At 43.2% G+C, this 26,358-nt stretch overlaps 1 protein-coding gene across 1 annotated transcript; it reads right to left on the bottom strand.

Annotated features, from left to right (window-relative positions):
• Positions 1-16,300: 16,300 nt before the first annotated feature.
• Positions 16,301-26,120, bottom strand: lrrn1 (leucine rich repeat neuronal 1). The gene is made up of 2 exons (XM_028998369.1): positions 25,874-26,120; positions 16,301-19,399 (listed from the first exon to the last, which is right to left on the bottom strand). The coding sequence occupies exon 2, from the start codon at positions 19,173-19,175 to the stop codon at positions 17,022-17,024; it is 2,154 nt and encodes a 717-aa protein (XP_028854202.1). The 5' UTR covers positions 19,176-19,399; positions 25,874-26,120; the 3' UTR covers positions 16,301-17,021.
• Between the last annotated feature and the right edge of the window lie 238 nt (positions 26,121-26,358).

Raw genomic sequence — 26,358 nt, 5'->3', positions numbered from 1 at the left:
AACAAGAAAATTACAATTTAATCTAAATATTCTTTAAAGAGGAAGGTCTTGAGCTGTCGTTTGAAGGTGCTCAGTGACTGAGCTGTTCTGACCTCGAGGGGAAGTTCATTCCACCACCGAGGGGCCAAGACAGAGAAGAGTCTAGATGAATGTTTTCCTTTTACCTTCAGAGATGGAGGGACCAGGCGAGCAGTACTGGAGGCTCGGAGTATACGAGGTGCAGTGCGAGGTGTAATAAGGGCTGTGAGGTAGGATGGTGCTGCTCCATGTTTGGCATTGTAGGCCAGCATCAGTATTTTGAACCTGATGCGTGCAGTTTTAGTCTTTGTAGAGTTTAGGTTCTTTAGTTTTAGTGTAGTTTTTATTATTATCATCAATGTATGAAGCTTTATGAATCTTGTTTTTCCCTTTTTTGGGACTGTTCATTTCCGCAACATCTAATATGGCAAAGATGCTAAGCTTGCACATTATACTGATATTATGTTTTCAGCCTCCAATCTCCATTTATAAAGTGAAATGAAAATTGCAACAAGCCTTACAGAACATGCAGTTTTATCATTAATAATTTACAAGGTCTGGCTTTCACTCACTCACCTCTTATAATGTGACAAGACTATCCACCATTTAGGCAAACATCTGCTGGATCTGACAAACGAGACAGGCGCTGGTTTCAATTAAAATGCAACAAAAGCCATGCAACACCTTCCACAGACATTACAGAGCTGAGAGCCTTGCATCATTGTTCGAGCTCAAGCGATGTTTCTGTGCTGTAACGATTGCATTTAAAAAAAAAAAAAAAAAAATGAACAGTAAAACGATTCCTCCTTGGTGTGATGAGTTATCATGGATTCCCATTGAACCTCAGGAAATTTTTCATCAAAGGTTCAGTTGTTCTGTGAGGACCAATGCATTCAAGCAGTGGGACACAAGTGGCTGTTTATTAGGCAAGCAATGGCATGTTGAAAATATGAAAAGTTCATTCAATTTCCAGACTGTGCCAGTGTCTAGAAATGTTATTTCTACACCAATGCATGATGATGATCAGATTAATCAAATCTCACCAAACAAGGAAAATGTTTGAGAACAGCTGCAGTGGATTCCACTTTTGTCGTGTTTTGACTGCTGAACCCTTCCTAATAAAAACTGTTTTATTTTTATTATTTAATAATATACTTCAATATGCGATTAACATTATTGTGTTTCCCTGTTTTCAGCAAATAAAGGCTTTCATGAAAATGTAATATATATATACACACGCACACGCACGCACACACACACACACACACACACACACTCACTCACTTTCACTTTCCATAACCACTTATTCCTACTCAGGATGCAGGGTGCCAGCCTACCACAGGGCACACACACACACACACCCATACCTATGGACAATTTAGAGTCACCAGCGTGCAAACTCCACACATACAAGGTCCAACGTTCCAAGGTTCTGAATTAAAATATAAAACAAACTACAATGCAGGTTCGTACAGTGTGTGACAGTACAGATGTGCAGGAAGATGGAGAAAAAAACACAGTAGTAAAGTGTGAGATGGAAGTAAAACATCCAATACAAAACAATCACATATGAGTTAATCTGAGCCAGTTTATTTTATTCTCCAGTCCTTCGCTGTTTGTTCATTGTTTTCATCTCGGTTGCCTTTGTTCCTTGAGAGCTTTTTCCAGTCATCTGCCAGCCTGTTTTGTATTCTCCTGCTGATTCTTGTTACTTTGCTTTTTGGTGCTCTGTCTGGCCCTTGTTCGAATCTGCCTGCTGTCTAGATAGCACTTTGGAGAGCTGCGATTTGGATCGGCTAAACTTTGCAAACTCCGCAACTGGGTCCTCACTTCTGAGCCCGCTTGCTCATTGCACTCAGCATCGCTGACCCAAATTCCCAGACATCTCCATCTGCTCATCAACGTAATGGATGGCGTGGTGGAGTCACTGAAGCAAAGCCAACTTTTAATGGGCAGAGGACCCCCCCCCCCCCCCCCCCCCTCAAACGAACCCTCAAATGAGCGAACAATCTGCATATGACACGTATGACATGTTTACACAGCACAGCTACGCCACTCATGCATCGATGCAAGACACTCCAGGGGCTGTCTGGGAAATACAAAGGAGCGGTTTCTCTGAAAATGTCCTTTTCATAGAGGACACAATCTATAATTCGGAAAGACACGAGGACAATTTCAAATATGGATTTTATGAATGCACAAAAGAGTATGAAAAAACTGTGAAATTGCATCCCTGATAATAATATTGTGAGACAGATCATACAAGTCTGTAGAACAATTGGTGTGTGCTGGGATTCTCTAATATCATTATAAAATCTGTTGAAGTTATTTCCGGTAAATGCTAATGCTATTGATACTAGCCGTGCTCTTAGATCATGAATGTACACACAGCACCCCATGTTGACAGAAATACACAGAATTGTTGACATTTTGCAGATTTATTAACAAAGAAAAACTGAAATTTCACATGGTTCTAAGTATTAAGACCCTTTGCTCAGTATTTAGTAGAAGCGCCATTTTGATTTAATACAGCCATGAGTCTTCTTGGGAAAGATGCAAAAAGTTTTTCACACATGGATTTGGGGATCCTCTGCCATTCCTCCTTGTAGATCCTCTCCAGTTCTGGCAGGTTGGATGGTAAATGTTGGTGGACAGACATTTTTTGGTCTCTCCAGAGATGCTCAATTGGGTTTAAGTCAGGACTCTGGCTGGGCCATTCAAGAACAGTTATGGAGTTGTTTTAAAGCTTCTCAATTGCATCTCACAAAATGGAACCAATCATTACCTATCTTAATTTATGAACAAATTATACATTTATCCTACACAGTCCTTTAAGATAAAATAAAATAATTTTACAATCATGACTCATATGGCTATTCAACCTGGTGGAAATTTCTTATCCATTACGAGTTTGTGCATGGTCTTTTAGATTTATTATTATTATCTGAGGGGTATTTTCTCGTGTCATCTCTTTCTCTTTTGTGTCACGGGGCTTTATTTGCTTGTTATTTCACTTCTTCATGAGGCCCTCAGTGGACCTTTAAATCATCTAAAACATCTGTCTCTATTAAAGTCATTGCTAAAGCCATTGCAGGACCCCACCCACTGTCAAACAATGAATACAAATGGATTTTCTTTTATTAAAGAATTCTGATTGGTGAACTAGCGAATCTGACATTTGTGAACACTCCCAATGCACTGTGTCTTATATAGCACCTCAAAAAAAACCCCTCTGTTAGACCTACTGGGTTTCGATGTCTTGAGTTCTTGGGCAAACTGTTCTGTTACACTCCATTAAAGTCATCGAGGTAACTGGATAATCTGAATTCTGTTCCAAACTTGGGATCATGTAATTACTTCAGGAAACAAGCCATTGAGGACGTCCCCATCTTCGCTGGAGGGTTTCCATTAGTTTGACTGAACACTGTGGTGTGCTGTCCTAAACAGAGGAAGCAGGTATACTTATGGTGGTCTGCTGTCAGTTTCATGACTCTGGTAACCAGTAGCACACATCATCATCTAATTCAGCAGAACATAGCCTGCAGCAGCCTGTGTGGTTGGAGGAAATGACAAGCATTGCGTCTGGTCAGTGTGGAAGCCTGTCTCTGCTCATTACCGGGTATTTAAATGGCGAGGTCAGGCTGCGGGCAGAGAGAGGGGCCATCAGGTCAGACGCCAAGATGCTGATGCTGTGTAGGTTTTCTTCTCCTAACATACAGTGGGTACCGAATGTATGCAGTCTTTGTTATATTGCAGTCATTTGCTAAATGATTTTTTTCCCTCATGAATGTACACACAGCACCCCATGTTGACAGAAATACACAGAATTGTTGACATTTTGCAGATTTATTAACAAAGAAAAACTGAAATTTCACATGGTTCTAAGTATTAAGACCCTTTGCTCAGTATTTAGTAGAAGCGCCATTTTGATTTAATACAGCCATGAGTCTTCTTGGGAAAGATGCAAAAAGTTTTTCACACATGGATTTGGGGATCCTCTGCCATTCCTCCTTGTAGATCCTCTCCAGTTCTGGCAGGTTGGATGGTAAATGTTGGTGGACAGACATTTTTTGGTCTCTCCAGAGATGCTCAATTGGGTTTAAGTCAGGACTCTGGCTGGGCCATTCAAGAACAGTCATGGAGTTGTTTTGAAGCTTCTCCTTCAGTATTTTAGCTTAGGGTTATTGTCTTCATCCCAGTCTGAGGTCCTGAGCACTCAAGGATAATAAGGAGTGTATTGGACAGGTGATGAGCAGTGCCTGGTTTTCTCCACACATGCAACTTAGAATTAAGGCCAAAGAGTTCTGTTTTGGTCTCATCAGACCAGAAAATCTTATTTCTCTCCATCTTGGAGTCCTTTGGGTGTTTTTTAGCAAAATCCATGTGGGCTTTTGTGTGTCTTGCACTGAGGAGAGGATTCTGTCTGGCCACTCTGCCATAAAACCCCGACTGGTTGATGTTTTACAACATTCTCCCATCTCCCAACCGCATCTCCACAGTGATTTTGGGTTCTTCTTTAACTCTCACATCAAGGCTCTTCGATAGCTCAGTTTGGCCGGAAGGCCAGGTCTAGGACGGGTTCTGATCATCCCAAACATCTTCCATTTAAGGATTATGATGGCCACTGTCTTATGAACCTTGCAACAATGCAACAGAAATTATTTTTGTAACCTTGGCCAGATCTCTGCCTTGCCACAATTCTGTCTCTGAGCTCTTCAGGCAGTTCATTTCACCTCATGATTCTCATTTGCTCTGACATGCATTGTGAGCTGTATGGTCTTATATAGACGGGGGTGTGGCTTTCCTAATAAAGTCCAATCAGCATAATTAAACACAGCTGGACTGTGTAGAACGTCCTCAAGGACGATCAGAAGAAATGGAGAGCAACTGAGTTATATATATGAGCGTCACAGCAAAGGGTCTGAATACTTAGGACCATGTGATATTTCAGGTTTTCTTTGTTAATATTTCTGCAAATATGTCATCAATTCTGTGTTTTTCTGTCAATATGGGGTGCTGTACATTAATGAAGAAAAAAATGAACAATGAACACTGTACATAAATGTGTGCGTGCATCCTAGTACGCATAAATAGATTTTTACTTTTTATACCACAGGCCTAAAAAGTAAAGAGCATAGGCATCCTCTGGATTGTAAATGTTTTATCCAAGACAGAGGAGCTGACAGCCTATGAAGTGGTGAGTGAATGTCTGCTGTAATGTGCTTTTTTCCTACGAACTGATGGGAGCCCCCTGGCATTTTTATCACCGCTGTGACCTGTGGAGATGCTCAGGCTCCCACAATCTCTGTCATATCCTCCCCAGAGAACATGACCCAGACTGTGGAGGGATTGGCATCACCATAAACCTCATGGCCAAGCCGGCTGCACATGCAGAGTGGAGAATGGAATGCACGAGAGAGCGTGAGTCCATTGATTTTCACATTACTGCAGTAGTTGACCTGTTACACCTCACAGGCACCCACTCTGAGTGAGATGGTCGGATATGATTTCACAGACAGATATATAAAATTACATTAGTAATGAAAAGCTCATTCACACTGTATGTATTTTCCCCACACACAAGGAATGGGCTATGATTTACACTGAATGGCTTTAAATTATTCAGTGTGCATATGATAATACCTGTGAATAAAGAATAGGAATAAATGTATTCTATAAAATGAATTAGAAATAAATGTAAATAATAAATATTAAAACAACTTACAAAATCCAAGAATATCTATCCATCTGTCTATGCAGTTATTCATCTCTTTTCACCCAGCGGTGTGCTGAAGGGATTTTGAACAAGTTGCCGCTGAATACAGATTCTGATTATGCCACTGGAGAACACAAACACTCGCGCGATAACGACTACGTTAGATGGGGGATGAATCCAGCTGATGAGGCTCAAGAGGAAGATTCCAAACAGTTCTGCCAAGTTTGTACAACCAATCCACTTTGCTGGTTTCAAACACACTTTTAAGATTCATCTGTGAACACCGAGCAAAGTAGAAACTGCTGCAATAAACACTCACAAAGTGCCATCAGATGAAAACACATAGGTCGATGCCACACATTGCACTGCATGCTCACTCCACACCCTGACCTGAAATGGAATATATTAATCGAGAGATTGGCCACCTACAGATGAATACATCTTTATTTAAGGAAACGGCCAGCAAGGCTTTGCAAACCAGTGGAAGTTTTTAATTGGGCCCTGGGAGAAATCACTACGAAAAGCACACACCAATTTCGCACAACTCATTACACATTTAACACTTAATTAACAACACTAAAATATTTCTCTGTTGTTCTCCTTTTTTTCTTTTTTAATCAATGAGGTCCTGCTGGGTTTGCCAGTTGTTTCATTTTAATTTTTTTTTATTTACTTAATCATGCATTAGGCATCTTCAGAAGGACTTCACTGAATACATCACCTGCATTGAATTCTTTTTCCCGATCAAGGATCATGCTGACACAGAAAGCTGTTTCTAAGCTCAAGTTGTCAGCCGCATAATCACACGCTTTACATTCTCGGTCTCGTTTAAATTTAACAGCTACAGGAGGATCATCACAATTCTAACTGGTCTGACTGCCTTAAGTGTGATTCCTTCATGAAGGCAGCACTTACGTAAGTGAGATTAAAACGTAGGTAGGAAGGGAAAAACGGCGTTCGCTCGAGGAAATGAGGAAGAAATAAAGTACTGCGAGAGGAAGAGAAGATAGAGAGAAGCGAGGAAAAGAGGCGGGGCTGTGACAGGTGCATTCTCCACAGGCTGCCCCAAGGGACTTGGGTGCGAGTGTGAAGTCGCACTGGAAGTAAGTGAACATGAACAATAACACAGACTTCTATAAGACATCAACACGTGTTTTATACGTGTTTTATAAGGCTAATAATAATAACTGGTCACTACCTATATGATGTCTGTAATCAATAATATAAAATAATTAGTACATATGTTCACAATATCTTTGCCATGTTTTCACCTGTCAGTAGCTCCTGCTGTCTAGAAATACATCTCCCCAGTGCTATGGAGGTGCACAAAAGTCTCCATGGAAACAAAAAGCCATGCAATAACAGTCGTCCGCAAGAAGGAGCGAGGAAGCATTTACATGTGAGTGCTGCTGCCTTCCTTCAGCATTTTTTTGTTCTTCGTGGCCCCACCCCAGTAACCAAATCAAGCAGCAGACCAGAAAGCCATTAGACATTAGATATCAAATGAGGACGTTGGCTTTTACTGCGTGCAAACAGAATTCATTATCCTGCCTGCCTCTCGCCGAGTGTACGATCATCAGCATCATTGGGATTACCACCGAAAGCATGATTCAGCACGCCTGTGTGTAATATCCTCTGACAGATATGAATTACTGCCCTGTCGCTCAAGACAGCGAGAGGGTAAATTTGTTTTTGCGAGAGGGTCAAGGGAATGTGGAAAAATCGGCCTTTCAATTAGAAGTGACAGCTTTATTGATAAGTTTTATGACTGCACCACGGATCAAGTGAAGCACCTCAGATCTTTGTACAATCCAGTTGATGTCCGTGTCAAGCGCGGCAATGTGATTGTTCTGTTGTATTTCTGGGGGAGGCCTGGCGCATTGGTGGAGGTGTGGAGGTAATTAAAAAGCAGTCTCCGGCAGCGTCACTCAGCCCTCGTGCCTTGCTTGGTGTCGTGATTTAGCATACTTTACACAAATCTTTCCCTGTCTCGCAGGCAACACCTCTGCAGCAGACACGCCGGTGGCTTTATTTATGAGAACGCTGTCCACCGAAGCTCAGGGACAAAAGAAACCTCAGACTGTTTAATAGGCAGTGAAGAAAAGCACCTCCCATTAATCTTTATTGCTCTCGACACTAATGATAATCACCTCCTTTCCGGGGTATTTAATGGCTGGAACTGTATGTACCTGTGAGTTGGAGTGCACCAGTTTCGGGAACAAGCAGTCTGGAAAACACAGATTAATTGAAAGATTAAAACTGCTGCAATGGTCGTCTGAATAGAAACTGAACTGGAACAGAATATTTCTGCAAAGATACAAACAGTGCAAAGATCATTTTACAACACACACTATGTACAGTTAGGGATTATTTATATAATCATATCTGGAATACAGTATTTAATAAGTTTTTTCTTAATACATTAATTAATTTTTAAGCTTAGAGTGAGGCATTTTATATCTTCATGACCACTGGAGAGGAGGTGCAATGACTGACAATCTGCTAACAATCTGCTTCTGAACGTGGGCAAAACAAAAGAGATGATTGTTGACTTCACAAGAGAACGGAGGGACCACTCTCCACTGAACATGGGCGGATCTTGAGGGGAGATAGACCAGCATTCTGACCAGCTGCATCAAGTGAAAGGGAAGTGATTGTCATTGTGAAACACTGCAGAAACGGTGCACAGAATGAAATGTGTCCTCTGTATTTAATCCATCACCCTTGGTGAGCAGTGGGCGGCCATGACAGGCGCCCGGGGAGCAGTGTGTGGGGACGGTGCTTTGCTCAGTGGCACCTCAGTGACACCTTGAAATTGAATTTGAAAACTCAACTTGAAATTGAATTTGAACTTAAGACCAATTAGATTGAAAAAAGCAGGATTGTGTTTATGAATAAAGTTCTATTTCTAGCAATTTGTAAGGATGCATCCCATTCACAGTACTTGTGATCTTTTTACTCTATCCCTCAACCAGACTGTATTTTCATCGACCAGGGTCCCTGTGCCCCACAAATCAGGAATAGCTGACCCAGGACCAGGAATGGATCTAAAAGTTGTTCCCAGTGCCCCAGTCCCACAATGTTCTGTTAAAAGTGGCCATTAATTGAGTGAGTGTTGGTGAGAAGGTTCCCCTCAATGTCTATGCCTTGAGTTTGTGATAAAGCACTGTGAATAATTATTATAAATCTTAACCTTAATTAAATGAACCATAAACCTTTGTCTTTGCATAGGAAATGGGAGCTCTGTGTAGCATTTTAAATTGCTCTGCACTGATACCGTTTATTTATGAGAGGGGGTTAGAGTTTATCCACATACTGGTCCTTTCTTCTTCCAGTTCCAATTCCCAAATTACTTTCAAACAGTAAAATTAATACTTGCTGATCCCTGAAGTAAACCATAAAGCAATTAGTGAAATTAGTGAAGTAATTTTGTTGAAGCAAGTAATTGCAAGTAAATTGCAAACAATTGCAAGTAAGCACAACATATGTAGTAGGTAGCGTTAGCCTTATTGTTGCTATTTCTATTAAACGAACATCTAAAGTGCACCATGCAATATACAGTGTGTCTGGGAATGTTATGTCGGTCCATACCGTAATTCTGTGTAACTCCACTGCAGACATGCTTGCTCGCCAGTTTTCAGATTTCACCTCCTTTCCTCACTTTAGTCCAGTAACTGCGATTCACTTCTGCTTTAGAAAAGAGCTCTCTCACTTAAGTAAGCCGGCCTAATGGAAGGTGTCAGGCGGCGGTGCAGGGCTTGGCTTTTCCTCACGCTGTGCAGAAAGATTAAATTTTGATTAATTTCTCAGGGCGAGAGGCGGTGGCTGCAGTGGTGGCTGTGGGCTGGCTTGAGGAGCAATGATAGCTCTGCTGTGAGGAGTCACGGAATTGGAAGGTCACTCGAAGCGTTGTTTCAACCCAGAGATCTGTGGCTGGAGTCCACGGGGTTCACTTCACTCGGATAGGATCTGCAATGTTTTTTACTAAAATATTGTGGAACTATAACAATTTTTTTATGTGATTGGATCTTCAGACCGCACATTGTATGTGTATGTGCAGAACACACAGTTGTGCTCTGTATGGAACTGCATAGCCACAGACATGTCCGGGTGTCTGGGTGGTAGTAGCCAAGTGGGTAACACACTCGCCTATTAACCAGAAGACCCAGGTTCGAACTCCACTAACTACCATTGTGTCCCTGAGCAAGACCCTTAACCCTGAGTGTCCCTGTAACTACTGATTGTAATGGTGTCTGATAAATGCGCATGCCAAGTCCACCAGCAAAAGCACCTACAGGGTGCATAAAACACTGGAATTTAACCCAGTTTAACCCAGGCAGAGCTGCTCTTTAACCCTTACAAGCTCTTCCGGTTATGAGTCCGCTTCCTTACCCGCTAGGCCACCACTGCCCCTATAATGAGCATCAGAATTGGACCACGGACAAATGGAAGAAGATGACCTGGTCTGATGAACCATAGATGGCAACCACTAACCAAACTTAGCTGATTTAAAAGATCTTTATGGATGGCTTACCAAACTGTTACCATTGACAGCATTTATCAGACGCCCTTATCCAGAGCAACTTACAATCAGTAGTTACAGGGACAGTCCCCCCCTGGAGACACTCAGGGTTAAGTTTCTTGCCCAGGGACACAATGGTAGTATAAGTGGGGTTTGAACATGTGACTTTGCGGTCTTTAGGTTTATAGGTGAATGTGTTCACCCACTATTTCCAATTCCAATTTGTAAATAATCAACAGTTAAAAACTTTTACTTATGTAACTTGCAACAGACTAAAAATGCCCTTTATTATTTTTCCTAGTATTGTGATTGGCACCATTCTGTCAGATCTGACAGATATTACTAAAGGCTGCAACATTTCCTGTAAGGCAACCAATCAACCAGCTTCTGCATATCATTCAGTCTTCAGAAGACCAATATTTTTAAAAATTCTGTAGTTCTTCCAGATTGAATCATAGACAAGTTCAGACAGAACCATTTTCCTCCTGCTGTTTGGCAAGCACAGGGAACAAAAGGGAAAGAAATTCCAGAAACTTGGAATTAACCAGTTCAGGGCAGCCTACGGAAATGTGTTTTTTACCCTCCTTTGGTGCATTTGACTGAAACCCCACCCCATCTTCCAGTCCTGCCTGCAGAGAATTGACCTTGTCAGTTGAATTCTAGCCCCTCAGCCCGGAGGCATTTCAAAGACGCTGCAGCCGGGTTTGGCAGGATGGAGAAATTGAAGGTTGCCTCGGCAACAGAACTACCAGAGTGCTTCTTTCATTTCTTTTCTTTTTAAGCAAATCATGTATTTCAGTTCAGAAATACAGGTTAAAAGCTTCATTCATCGACAGTTGTAGGACATTGTCTTCCCAGGACCACAGCGCAATTTTTCCGACAAACAATGAAATGTCTTAATAAAGTCCAATCTTACAATGATTTAAGGGCCGTTAAGCACAAGCATAAGTCTTTTATTAAACTGTTTGGTTATATGTGAAATCAAATATATAAGATCATTTACTTTATGCAGAACATCAAGCAATAAATTATAGGTCAGTTCCACTGGCACACAATGCAGTCGCTTGCAGTAAAAACTGCAAAGGAAAGACTTTATTTTATTTGTCCTTGGCTGTGAACACAGCACAGTCAGTGCTGCGAATCAGAGCTAACCATTATGCAAATCAGCATAAAGCTCTGGTTTCAAGGATGTGCACTGGGTTCAGTGGCCTGGGCGTAAGCCAAGCCGCTCCAGGACACAAAGTCTGTTTACTTCCTCCGTCCATGACAGCTGTCCTCTCCTGATCTCCCCAAAGGACCTGCGACATTCGGTGACATTTTCACACGGTGCACGTGTCATGTTAAGGACACTGAGTGAAATTCACGTTGTGTGTGCACAGCAGGAGGTGAAATGTTCCATTGGAGGAACAGCCCTGACACTGAAAGATTCTCTTCAGATATGTTAAGTTATTTCTTTATTCCATTTAAGTCACACATCTGTTGAGCCGATGATTACCAAACAGGGATGGATGAAGAATGAACTTCCCCTTGAGGTCAGAACATCACAGTCACTGAGCACTTTCAAATGGCAGCTCAAGACCTTCCTCTTTAGAGAATACTTATAACAACTTTTAACCTTCTTATTGTCTGACTTATGAATAGAAACTACAACATTGTGAATAAAAAGATTGTATTCATAGTTGGGGGTCCTAGTGAACCAGAATTGATCACTTCCTCGATTGTAACATGGAAGCACAGTGTAAGTCGCTCTGGATAAGGGCGTCTGCCAAATGCCTTAAATGTAAATGTACTACAGAATCATCGGGAATGTCAGTGTAGCTCTCTGTGCTCATGATTCTGAAGCCAATGTAGGCAAACTAACAAAAACGAAAGGCCCTACTTCTGGCTAAATTTAATTTGGGAAAGGCCAATTAGTTTACCGCTCGCACTGGTGAGTGATCCATTTAGCTGTAAAAGCCACAGCTGTCACTGCACTGACAGCCCTGCCCCTCCCTGCAACCATTACTGTGACGAAGATGCTGAATCAGCCACATCTCTTATGCGGTATGTATTCCTAATTGACTTCAGTGGGATCCCATTACCATACAGATCCACTGATCAAATAGCATCAGAACAGAGGGGCGTCCATCTCGCGGGGTGGCGTTTATGCTTTGCCCATCATGCCCTGAAGAGTACATTCTCCAGTCATTTTGGTAAGAAGCACATGTTGCCTTCAGGTAAGTATATGTAGACTTTATATGTGTAGGCTATTCTCCAGTGGCTGACATGTACAGGCCGCGTTTCATTCTGAACACAGGAGAAACAGCGGCTGGATGCCCAGCAGTGACCCTGAGTAAAAACACAATAATGAAATCGCACTACCACGTTGGCCACAAAATGTCACACACACACATACCCAAGTGGACACTGGACCGGGCTTCGAACCTATGAACTGACTGTGTTCACCTCTGTTTATGAGCATGTGTCATGTGTTTTGCTCTGTTTTATTCACCATCATGGCTAATGGAGGTTTTGGTTTGGGAATAAATACAAATGTCATTCCAAGCTTATTAAAACGAATAAGGAATGTCTAATAAAGAGGAACAGTCACTGCATTTTTCTCTCTCTGGTGACATGGAGGTGAAACTGTTTGTTTTGTCATTGTGAAACACAGCAAGCACAGAACACGGTGCACACAACAAAATATGTCCTCTGTATTTAACTCATCACTGTTAGTGAGCAGTGGGCGGCCATGAAAGGTGCCCGGGGAGCAGTGTGTGGGGACCTCAGTGGCACCTTGGCGGATTGGGACCCTCGGTTACGAGTCCACTTCGGTGCTTCCCCAGCTTGGCCAGCTTGAAAATGTCAGGCCTTTTAGAAGATTTTCTACTGAAACATTTTGCCCAGCTTATGATTCCCCTTATTGTGCAAAAATATTGCACAATAAGTGTGCAGATTAAACAAAAGCACAATACAGCCTGTTAACCGGCAGTGATGGTAACTGTGGCCGCTCGAGTGTAATCGTCGCCTGCTGCTCCCCATCGCTGCTCCTGCTCCTCCTCACAGCGTGAATTTGATTAAAATGATTGGCGGGAATTTTGGTGACGCCTTCCAGCCGGGCTCCTTGAATAAATGCAGAAAGCAAGAACATCCTTCAGCATTCTGTTTGTGTTGTTAAAAGATGATAAAAACATGCACTGACCATAAAATTAATCAAATTTACTGGTTAATACACGCTAGTGGTGATAGCATTAATAAGCGGTATTTGCTGTGTCAGTTGTTAACATGACTAAGCATTAACGACGGTGTCCTCTGCGTTTAACCCATGACCTCAAGTGAGCAGTGGGCAGCCATGAAAGGGGACTGTACCTCAGTCGTAACCCTTCGGTAGGCCGCCACCGTCCCAGAAAACCACGAACATGTTGGAATAAACTGCATGAAATAAGCGGAACTCCAGTCCATTCCTCACGTCTGCTCAGTGCTACATAATTCAGACGCCAGGTAGGAGCGATAAGTGCCTGAATAGCACTGCACACACACACACACACACACACACACACACACCGTGCTGCTGATGCTGCAGGCAGAACCAGTCAGACAGGAAATATCCCGCCATCCCACCTAATCGGGCAGCTGCGTCTCTGAGTCCCTGGCACTCGGCGGCAGCGGGACTCCGGGACGCCGGGGCGTGGAGTTTGAAAGCGCCTCCTTGCTTGGCAGAAACTGAAGGGGTGGTGCTGCCAAGGAAGGGCAATTAAGTGTGTTGAGTGACACAAAGCTCTCCAAACTTGCGACTGCAGCTCCAGGATGCCATTTGTGATGATGCCAGGCATTTGGTGATGAATTCCATTATGTTGCGAACGCGGAGAATCTGTTTCCCTCCTCAGGCCTGCTGGTCTTTGCGCGGATTCGGGATCAGGATACCCAACGCGGGCGATGCAATGTGAGCTCCTTTACTGTTTCGGTGAAACGAAAGATGCGCTGCTGATTATGGCAGCAGATGACTGCCAGGAATTTTAATGCCGCTGAATATAAAGACACTAATGGCCCCTATAAAAGCAGCGCTTTTTTCCCCCTTACACAGTTATGGGGTCCCGATACGATTCGAATTTTCTGGTCACTTAGGTCACTATTCCAGCCATCTTCTGACCCCTTTATGTCACCCGAACTCCCTCAAGGTCTTGAGCTATGACATCTTTCATACCCATTTTTAGAATTAATAGGACAAGTATTTATATATGTTATTGACACCGTAATTGTGAATGGTTGCACAATTAGGGCAGTGGTGGCCTAGCAGTTAATGGAAGAGGCCCCCTAATCAGAAGGTTGCCGGTTCAAATCCTGAGGTGCCACTGAGGTGCCACTGAGCAAAGCACCGTCCCCACACACTGCTCCCCGGCCGCCTGTCATGGCTGCTCACTGCTCACCAAGGGTGATGGTTAAAAGCAGAAGACGCATTTCGTTGTGTCACCGTGTGTTGTGCTGCAGTGTTTCGCAATGACAAACTTTCACTTTTCACCTCAATTGAATTTGTGGAGCCGATCCTGATCACATGCACATCATTTATGAATCTCACATACCAAGCTGTATGAACTGTGCTATACAGCCTCACTCTCAGTGGGTGTCTGTTGATTTGGAAAGAGAGAAAGACACCTTTAAGATCATGGATCGTGTCCTCAGAGCTGTCTTGTTTTGTATTAAAACTATGCCAAATTGTCTGAGAATCTGGTAGACGTTAACCAGTAACAGAGTAACTGTTGAAATTGGCATTAAAGCAAATGACAGATCATTAGACATAATAATAACTCCCAAGCGGAATGAAAGCACCACTGGGAGGATATCTCTGACAGCGTTTCAATATGCTTAAAAAAAGGAGCGCAGTGTTTAACATGTTGGATTATGTGGTTTGTCTGAGTTACCACAGCAAGAATCCGTTCAAGATGCATGTTTTGAAATATCCCAAACCCTAAGAGACAGAGGAGGAGAGAGACTGCGAGCAGACTGAGCCACATGACATGTCCCTGGGGACACAGACACTGGTACGAGCCTGAAAGCTCAACAAAGCTCAGAACAACCAACCAGCATCACATTTTCTCAGTTCCCCTACCTACTGAATAAGGTCCTGCTGGAATTGCATGTTGCTGAATAGGGAGCCAATGAAAATAAGAGGTTGCTGTACTACAGGGATATTTTGGAATCCAAATTGTTTAATGGCATGATTTTAGCAAAAGCTCATTAAATGTTGACTTGAGTAACAAATTCGATCTACACCAACAATTTTAAAGCCAACAATTGCCTAAACATATCACCATCAATAATTTGTCTTTATCCTACAGCACCTACAGCAAGGTCCTACCCATCATCATCCTAAGACAACTGTAAGTGGTTTCCTGAAGATGAATTAACAGATGAGCGCTTCTAATTAATGAACCTGCACAAAAATAAACCTCGGCCATGAACTTTGTTAAATAGATTTTAAAGTTGCAAAATTAATTGAAAATTCATTTTGCTGAAACTTATAATTAAAGGAGGAGGGGAAATATGCATCTACTGCTTAGACAGTCTTTCTATGAAAATGAGATGTAAAATAATCAGTGGAACAGCTTCTGGAGCAGCTAGCATCTGGATGATTAATGCAGACCAGATGACTGATAGCGTGGCAATATGGGGATGCTTAATAGTCGCCATTATCCATAATCATAGCAGTGTTTGATCTGGGTCTCTGCACGTTATTCATGTACAAGTACAAAACACAACTGGGCATCAAAGTGATTGGTGGTCACCTCACAGAATGGCCACTAAAAGGTTCCCCTTCTGACCATGGAACTTGAACCATTTAGCATGTTGGGTTTTCATACAGTTTGGCTTTGAGTTTTGCTGTCACACCTATACAGGCCTATATAGGTGTTCATCACATTTTGGGTTTCTGAAACATTTTACAAGTAGTGTAATTCATTAATCTGCTTTTTTTAATTGGACAAATGACACATGGAAACCTTTCAATCATTGTATAAAAAATATGAGAACAAAATCAATTTATTTTTTTTGTTTTGTGTCTTAATATACAACATATTTTGTGTGCGTGAATCACAACAAAATTAAGTGATAATTGACAGTTTCTAGCAAACAATTAAAGAATAGAGTAAATAAAAAGCATTTCTACCTACCAGTTTTAAAAAAAACATTCACATTTCTATTGCTGGTTTACAGTATTTTATCTGCAAACGTATGTACTAAAATCAAATATTACTGATTTCATAAAGTCCAAAAAGAGTTCAAATTATAGTTGATACAACATTACCGAACAATTGCTAATATTATTTAATAGACAGTGTATCAAGTCTAAAGTCACTTGTCAGCTTACACTGGAGTCCATAGACAATTTTATATATTTCAGTGCACAACAGTTAAACTGTTTTACAAAAGAGAGAAAGAAACATTGCATTCTCTATCAATTCTGCCAAAGACAAATGGATCAAACCGCTACTGCACCAACTGACCCACAGTCAGTCCTTGACATTACCTATGCTGTGCTATTTAAAAGTGAGTGAAACAGAACAAAAAAAAAAAGCAACTAACATGGAAGCTAAAAAAGCTGCCATATTGGGTCAAAACAACAGAAGGAAAAAGGCAATACGCTCTACGTAAAAAGTCTGACGTTTCAGTCTTTGTTACCCGCAATGAGAAAAGCAGAACGAAGCAAATCCACCGTCGTAGGTCTTCTGCACAAGAATAAAGCAGAAAAAAAAAATGTGTCTTTGTGCTCTAACAGAAGTCTTTTGGCTTTTACCACATGTAGTAGCTTCTTGTTGTGTCGACCTGGGAGGGCTTGCTCTCTGAAGACCCGTCTTTGTCTTTATCACTGTCGGCTTCCCACAGGTTGATGAGGGGAGGGTACAGTTCATTTAAAGGGATGGAGGAGGTCTTCTGCATGTACTTTTTCAGGGAGTGGTGGTAGTTCTTCCTCTTCCATCGCTTGGCGATGTACACAGCGAAGGTGGCCAGGCTGATGATGGCAAACATTGTGCCCATGACTGCGGCGAGGGCTGTATTAGTGCCCTGGTCGGAGATCTCCACGGCGAAAGTAGCATGCTTGGTGGTGACGTTGACACAGGACTTCTGCGTCTGCTGGTGGACATTGGAGACGGACAGGCAGACCTCATACTCTGTTGCAGGCTGGAGGTGAGTGAGGTTGTACTCGTGCACGTCCACAGGTACCCTGGCTGTGTAGGTGATGTGGGGGTTGTCAATCTTCATAGTGGCAGAGGACCACTTGAGGTTGGAGGTCATGACATTAGAGTTGACCTTCCAGGACACCAGGATGGAATGGGACTCTGTGTGCTTGACGTAGATCTTCATGAGCTGTGTGCTGTCTAAGAGTGTCCCGTTCACACGGATGGAAGTCACTCGGGTGTCTGCGCCTTCCGTGTTCTGGGCTACACATGTATACCGACCGGAGTCGTCCACCTGTATGTGGTTTATGCGCAACGTCCCCTCACTGTTCAGGTAATACTTGTCAGACACAGTGTCCATCATGACCTTACTGCCCAAGGGTGTCACCCAATAAATCTCAGGTTCTGGTTCAGCCATGGCTCTGCAGTCCAGATTTACTGTCATTCCAATGTCCAGGTTAAGATGGCTGGGAAAGGTATCATGAGATATCATCGGCAAGCATTGGTCGGCTGAGTCCTGAAGCAACACCTCCCTAACGTGCTGCCCCCTCAGCTCTGGTGGCATAGTGCAGAACATTGACAGAGGTTCCATGAAGCGGATGCTGGTCTTGTTGGAGGTCATCCACTGAATGACACAGTCGCAGCGCAGCGGGTTGCTATGTATGCTGATCTCCCGCAGGTTGGGAAGCGACTCAACGGTTGCCTGATAGAGGGAATTGAGAGCATTGTTATTCAGCATGAGGCTTTCCAAAGACGGGATGTCACGGAATGCTTGTCGGTTAATGTAGGAAAACTTGGGGTTGTTGGTGGCCTCAAGTTTGGTCAACTCTGGGAGATTATCGAGGGCATAACGATCAATGGAAACCAGCTCAGCCATGTTGTTAATACCAAGCTCTTTCAAACGCAGCATGTTCTTGAAATCACCCTCCTGGATCTTATGGACCGGGTTTTTGTTTAAATCCAAAAATTTTAAATTCGGCAGCTTTTGCAGGGCATGTTGTGGCACTCCAACAAGTTTGTTGTCGTAAAACGAAAGGCTTTCCAAATTTTCTAGTCCAACAAACGCATTCCCAGGAACGTCTGTCAGTTCCATCCCTGCTAGCACCAAACTCCTTAAATTAACAAGAGGTTTAAAGTTCAAGTCCAGAATGCCAACAACAGGGTTTTCTCCAATCATGAGGATCTCAAGGTTAGGGGTGGAATCAAACCAGCGACTGTCGATGGCTTTGAGCTTGTTGGAGTTGAGATGGAGCCTCAGGAGGTTGCGCAGCCCGGCAAAGGCACTGGGTGAAATGGTGCTGATCTGGTTGTGGTTAATGTACAGTTCCTGGAGATTGGTAAGATCCTGCAGGCAGTAATCTGGCATCTCTACAATCTGGTTCTCCTCCAGGTGCAGGGTGGTCAGCTGGGACATGTTGGTCAGGCCGACGTCCCGGATGCTGCTGAAGTTGTTCTGGGATAGGTCCAGTTCCGTTAGGTTGTAGAGCTGCTCCAGCTCCTCGCTGGTTCTGGCAATGTAGTTACTCTGCAGCAGGAGCACCTGTGTGTCACTGGATAGATTGCCAGGTATTCGAGTAAGGCGGAGGTCATTGCAGTCAACTGTGGTGGCTTCTCTGTAGGTGGACTGAGGGGTAAACCAAGGGCGTATTTCACACACACAAAGCTGAGGGCACTCAGTGCTCTGTACTGAGGACAGTGCAAACAGCACCAGTGACAGAACAACACGAATGCGGCCCAGTTTGAAACAGACAGACGTCTCTCTAGCCATCCTGTCTGGAAATGTTTATCTGCACAAATCCAAGATGGACCGGATTATAAAGCAATATGTAGGGCCGTGTAGGGGCAGACAAGGATTCCTGCTGTATTATGACGTTATCCCAGTAGATGTGGCTCAGTTAATGAAAAGAAGAAAAAAAAAACTTTCAACAGAAGTTTAGTTCCAAGGTTTTCATAATCCTCTTTCCAAAGTAATCCGTAGGCATCAAGATTAGCCTGAAACAGAAAATAAAGTGTTAAAGTGTATACAGGTATCAAGAAAAACATGTACTCTATAGATCAACAGTTTACTGTTACAGGTGAAACGTGCAGTTTCAACAAAAATGCAAAAACCATCTCATTACTATGCAAGGGAAATGCAGAACACTCCTTATAATTCCTCAGCATACTTGGACAGAGGTCAAATTCAATTGAGAGATTTCATGTGTCCAACAGTCCTAAGAAGAGCTCATTAGCTTCCTCAAGCATCATTAAATACCCCAGATAGTAAATTCTCTGTAGAAGGATGCTCCTGAATGTTTAATACAGTGTCCTCTGAAGTGTAATTGCTGGAGATCAAAATGGCGCACAGGCATGTATGGAGAAAACATGAAGACATGTTTTCTTAGTAAGGGCAGCTGGAATTAACGCAACCAAACCATAAAGCCCTTTAACCACATGTAGTGAATGACTAGGAGTGGGCATCATATCTGAAAGGTGTTGGAAAACGAAATATTTCACAAGCCTCCAGCTTTCGTTTGATCTACTGTACATAGATATGTTCATCACGTCAAGACAAATAAGAATTCAAGAACAAAGAAGAAAGTCATTGTTTTTGTCTAGTGATTTTCATCAGGCGAACATTTTTTTAGACTACTGGATTCAGGGCCGTATACAATTTAAAAACGAGGGGGGAAAATGTAAGCTTTGGCAATGCAGAAAATATTATTCAGCCATAATGTGCAGGTTCCCCTTCTGCAGATTCGTCCCAAATCACTTTATTCCCATTAAAGTCCCAAGCCTAAAAAAAGACTCCCTCCTTGAGGCATTATCTGAATACCAAGAGACCTCGGCCAAATAGATTACACTGTTTCTTACTTACAGCCGATGTGCTTTCTAGCCAGACATGCCTTGCTCCAAGCAACTTAATGTAGCTCATCATATCAGACATTTTCACCTCTTTTGAACCCACATATCAGCACTCAGATGAACAAAGTGACTATAATTTTGATATGACAAGGCATGTGGCTTTTTGGCTATTATGTAGATATGTTTCAAGCATATATAAGCAGCTTTAAATAATGAGCCTGCAGTCTAAGCTGTAATACTGTGATAAATGTATTTCGTCTAATACGCTCAACTGGTGTATATTAAGATGGGTGTTCTGGACAGAGGGCAGTTGGCGCCTCAGCACTCCGTGGACCGGATGCGGAATCATTGGCGTGCTGCTTTGCTTTTGACAGAGCGGCACCTGAATGGTGGACTGGGCATCTGCTCTCCCATATGGTGCAACTGCTGATTCAGTCACACTGTTCCAGCCATGAGCTCACACTGCCTGATGACCGAATGCGTTTCATTCCATTTACAGGACATATGGTATGATTATAGAATGGGCAAAACAATTTGTATGTGAATGCGAGGAACCTTCGGCTTTGGACGTACATGTTCTAGTGTACTTTCACCTTGTCTAAAGCTGCTGCTGAGTGCTTTTCTTCCAGCCTTATCTGGAGAGAAAGGCCCATTCCCTCATTTAAATCTGGTTCTGAAAGCATCAATGCAAAAATCCCACTTGGCCAGTAGAGTGGATCCAAAAGGGCAAAAACAGAAAGAAGGCACAATGACTAGTGATTTAACCGTGCACTTAAGAGTCGAGGCACCACAACACAGCTGGTGTAAAGGTGTCATTTAACGAGCGCTGAGAGAGCCAATAAGCATCCCCGATTCCACTTGTGCAACTGCAGAGTCGCCAGGAGTGATTATAACCCTCGGAGTCGCAGGTCCCAGAGCAGCCTTATGTGACATATAAGTCTGCTGCAGCATCACTAACAGCTAATGCAGCTCCGCCATCAGAGTTCTGTGTAGAATTTAAAGCGACGCGGCAAACTAACCATTAGTTAGATCAGAACACATCAATAATACACAAAACAATTCCCATGTAATTATTTTTTTAAATTAATGAGATATGTAAATGAGAAAAAAATAAAAGAATATCTCTGATATAAGAGATGCTGCTGGCAGGTGATTATGAGCTGGCAGAGTATGAATTTCACATTTAGCAGGGTTCCCACTCTAAGTCAGATCAAAAATTCTTTTGACTTTTTCCATGACTTTCTCTGAACAAAAAACAGAATTTCTATGACCTCCTGAATAATATTTGGGTGCTAAACAGAAAAGGGGTTATAAAACTCATAACTAACTTGATAGCACATTGTGCCATAAATGTAAATGTAAATAACTGCATTTACGTCATTGTTTTCGAATATAGGCAGCTTGGCGTGTTGAATGTAACCAACGGAAACCACTCCATCTCTGACATCCTCCACATGCATCTTTTATTTTATTACTTATGGTGAGCCATTCATTAAATTCTACATTTTCATGCCAAATACCAATTTACACTTGCCTGCCATGTTTGGTAAATTAGCAATTATAAGGACATATTTGGAATATTGCACGTTTTTTTTTTTGCAACATTTTGAGCAAAAAAAAAGCACTCACTGAAAACAGATGATCAAATGATCAAATTCCCCTACTTTCCCTGTCTGGAAATGCCTTTATTGAAACTCCCTGATATTCCAGAAACTCCCTGACCCTTGGGAACCCTGATTTTGCAACACAATATGAAACATTTTCTCAGAACTTTCGTCGTGTCAGACTCCGTGACAGCTGAGTCTCATTGGTCTTATATACGGGTGGATTTCTGACTGTCTTCAAGACAAGCTACATCTTGCACGCTGGGATTGTAAAACACCAGCTCTCTGCACTCTGGATACACCTGATGGGCCATGCAGGAGGCAATTAGTTAGGTTGTGAGTTATTAGAACATATTACTGCTTGCATCCCCATGTCGAAAAGAAGTGCTCTTAAATGCACTAAAAAGGTGTTAGAAATCCAAATAATACATTTGCAATACATTTGTATTTTTTCAGTACCTACCTTTACTGTACTTAAGTATGGTATTAGAAAGTACACATATTTTGTTCTGTCTTTTAAAAATATGCTAAAATGTAAGCATACTTTCAGTTACATTTCAGCATATTTATTGAAACCCAAACACTTATTTGAAGTTGCAATTATTACATATGGTATTATAGTCTTTAATGCTTTACAATAGCTCATTATTATGTGACTGTGGGTCTAAACCATCAAATTTTTCTTGTTTCTTATCTATACTCAAGATGTCCAAAGAACGATTGTTTGATCTATAAGGGCCTATTATGCAGGCATAAAGATGATCATACATATAAACTGTGGTTCTGAATTATGTTACCAATAAAAGACCAATATTTAAAAACACCACGTGCAGTTTACCAGTGCTGTTAATATTTACACATGCTTTCTGAAGGATATATATACGCCTCATAATGTGCTAATTTCCCACCATTGAGGTTAATCTCAGATTCTGTCCTGATGTCACCATAAGCCACAATAAAAGCTGAGACCTTTTCCATGAGAGGGATAAAAACTCAGAGATCACCATTTCATTTAAGACCATGTATTGTAAGCAAGAGCTTAAAATGCAGCTGTTAAGCCTCAAATTAAGGTCTAGAGCCAAGCTGCATTTTTTATATGCCATGAAATCAAAACCAGTTTGTAAATGATGTCAATGGGGCCTCAAATGCTCAAAACCACCCACATTTAACAGATAGAAACCAGTTATCTCTGTGGAAAATATGTAACGATGTAAAGATATTTCACATCATCATTGTTCATGAGACAAAGCGATGCCCTTTGGATTTTGACCTGGATGACCGGTGATGCAGCGTCCCTGTCCAAGCTGTTCTCTTTCAGTTCCCCGTAAATCACGGGTGACAGGCATGACAATCCCAGAATTCATGCTGAGCCATAAGGAACACCTGGCACGTCAGATCAAGGCAGGATTTGCTGCTCTGCGAAGAGTGCCGTCCCTCATAACCCTCATAAAAGGACGTTGTCCCTGTAAATCTGCACACTGTAAGATGCTTTCAAAGCACCATGGGGTCATTTATGGAGGGACCACCAATCCAAATCCTAAATGAACAGGATGGTCGATAGATTTCAGCCTGCATACGATTTTTAAAAATCAGTTTTATTTATCTGCTCCTGGCGGGCAGGTTTTATGCAAATGTCCTCATTTTGAAATCCTAACAATGTGAACCCGTGTGCCTTCCCGCGACTGACTCCTGATGGATCTCCTTGGCTGGAAGTTCAGGCAGCTGGCAGTGACACCCCATTAATTGCTGCTTTTTAAACGAATTATCAGCTAATGACTTCTCACTCATCTACGGAGCGCGTGACAGATTTAATTAAGCACAAGAGTGACAGCCAAAAAAAAACAAAACAAAAAAAAAACACAAAGGCACGTTCAACATTAAGCATATACTCACCAATTAAAGTATTATCAATCATAACCATACATCTTGATGCTATGTGTTGTCATGGAGGCAGCAGAAAATCACATTAACTTACTGAAGTTGCAGAGAAATGCTACATTAGTGTATAGAAACGGTGTGTTTCATAGACAAAACCCGCATTATTTGCCTGGCAGCCAGTGATTTAGCTTAATTAACTTTCATGACTGAATGGATTTGGGCCGTGTGGCCAGATCTGAACTATTTACTGCAACTGAATAAGAGTTCTTAAGGAAGAAAGAGAATCGCAGTTTCCTTTCCGCATGGATTTGGCCCGAAGCAGGGGTATCGCTGGGTAATGGAGCGGCGAAGCGCAGTTCACCGGATAGTTTAATGCAGATTGTTTCCTCGTCTGCAGACCTGCGGGCGCAGCCCTGAATGGGACGCAGCCGAAATCTTTACGAAGTGCAAACGGGGACTTCGCACTCTTCACTGTCCCTTTTCAAAGCAGCGTTTTTATTCACTTAGATAGATCGTGAGTCTGCTAAACGAATAAAAAGTAAAGATTCCAAGGACATCTGGTGAAGAATTGAAAGTTTTTTTGTTTTTTTTTGGCGAAATACAGCAACAAACAGCTCGGCAAAAATAGAACGCTGATATCACCGCGGATGATGTTCTTAGATCCCGCTTTTTAAATCCCCAACTAACGCCGCGCCTGGAACCCCGTAAGCGCCTCCTCGCAACTCTGCCGTTTGTGACTTGTTGGCTGAATCATTTCTTAACCAGATTACGGGACAGACTTAGTCAGACAGCTGCCTCCCCTCTCCCAGGCCTTATCGCCGCTGCCGACACAAAGGCCCAGTGTCGCCTCATTTTCATGCAGGAATAATAAGGAACGCCAGACACCTTCCTTTTCAACCCGACGCCCACATAAACCCCCCCTTTCTGCACGCTCCTCGCGGCTACACTGTTTTTAAAGAGTCCTGATCACTCCGGTTTCATTTTGTCCTGGGCGTCACAGCCAGTCACAATTCTTAAATAAAGGGGCTGAAAAATGGATCTGCATGTTTGGTTTTGGTGGTGGACGTGGCCGCAGTATGAGCGATGCCCACATCATTAAAGGGTGTCAGACGTAATGACACTTTATGAAAAAATTCTTCCTTGGACGGAGAGAGTAAAAAAAATAAAAAATAAAAATACCTGCACCCCCGTCCCCAAAGGGCCTAAAGTCTTAGTCTTGACGTTGTGACATCGGCAACTTGACTTGGTCTTTCACCATTTCAGGCCAGATGCTGAGGAGCCCGACTGGGAGCAATCTCCAATCAGTAAGGGAACGTGCTGAAATACCCAAACCAACCTGTCACCGCGCTCCATGTCTGCCAGCTACGCCCAGGACGGGACACGGTCCTCCAACTCTTAACAAATCCACGTTTCGCCTGGTTTCTGCTCCTGCTGTAATCGTCAAGTCAAAGATCGAAAGTCACAAACTCGCTCCCGGTTTCATCTTGGCCCAATCGGACTCGGATAGTCGGGTATATTTTGGAGAAGGTCTGTGTCTGTGTGTCTGTGTCTGTGTGTGTGTGTGTGTGTGTGTTGGGGCATCTGACCTTCTGCGTCCATTACAAAGAGCAGAACTTTCCAGCCCTCCGTGGGAGCAACAGCTGCGGCCGGGGAGGGGCGTCGCCCCCCCCCCCAACCACCGTCACAATACAACGGCCGTGCGACCCCCTTCACCCCCGTTCACGCATCCCTTCCCCCGCATTGTCCCCCCCCCCCCCGAACTTCGTCCATCTTCGGAGACTCGGCGTGGACGCGGCCGAGGAGATATCGACATCTGCCGCGCATTCGGATGCAAATCACACTTTCTCCTTCACCCCCCCCGTCCGTGTCGGATCGAAGTTTCCTTGCGACGTGGACGGTTCGAGGCTTTTTATTTCTATTTAAAATCATCCCCGTGGAGAAGATCGCAATGTTGGGTTCGCGGCTGTGGGTGAGACGGGAGATCGTTTTGCCCTTGCGCACCATCGCCACGATGCAGCATCATCATCATCATCATCAGCAGCAGCAGCAGCAGAGAAACAGCCCACGTCGCAAAAACTCGCGATCCCGCGAAACGCGACATGTCCGCAGTAAAGAAGAAGGAGACGGAGACGTTTCTCACCTCGCAGGCTCGACGCGGCGCGTTTATTCCACGCGGTTTTCTGTCCCCGCGGCTCCTCCGCGCTGAGCCGCCGCCGACTGGTGACCGGCGCGCCGTCCGCGCTCGCTGCTCCACGACGCGGCGACAGCACCTGGCGCTGTCCGCCCCGCGTCAGCTGACGCCCGGCTCGCCGATTGGCTGGCGGCGGGTGCCCGTCACTCGGGCGCGGGGCGCAGCGCCATCTGTTCGGGGCTTGTTGTGGCGCGAACAAAGGGGCGCGCAGTGGGAGAACGAGGAAGAGGATGCGGGAGGAAGAGGAGGATGAGGGCGCCCCCCCCCTCCCTTCTGGTGCTGTGATGCAGGAGATAAGGCTGCATGCATAAAAATAAAAAAATCCATCCTCCATGACGTTATAAAAATAACAGTAAGAATTTACACTGCATCTGAAAGAAAGCACTCTACACAGTAAAGAGTAAAAACAAGAATAAAACTAGAGATGATTTCTC

Source organism: Denticeps clupeoides, chromosome 12 (genome assembly GCF_900700375.1).
Source record: "Denticeps clupeoides chromosome 12, fDenClu1.1, whole genome shotgun sequence".
NCBI classification, from domain to species: Eukaryota; Metazoa; Chordata; class Actinopteri; order Clupeiformes; family Denticipitidae; genus Denticeps; species Denticeps clupeoides.
Note: the sequence above shows the minus strand (reverse complement) of the source record. Positions and strands in the feature narration are given on the sequence as shown.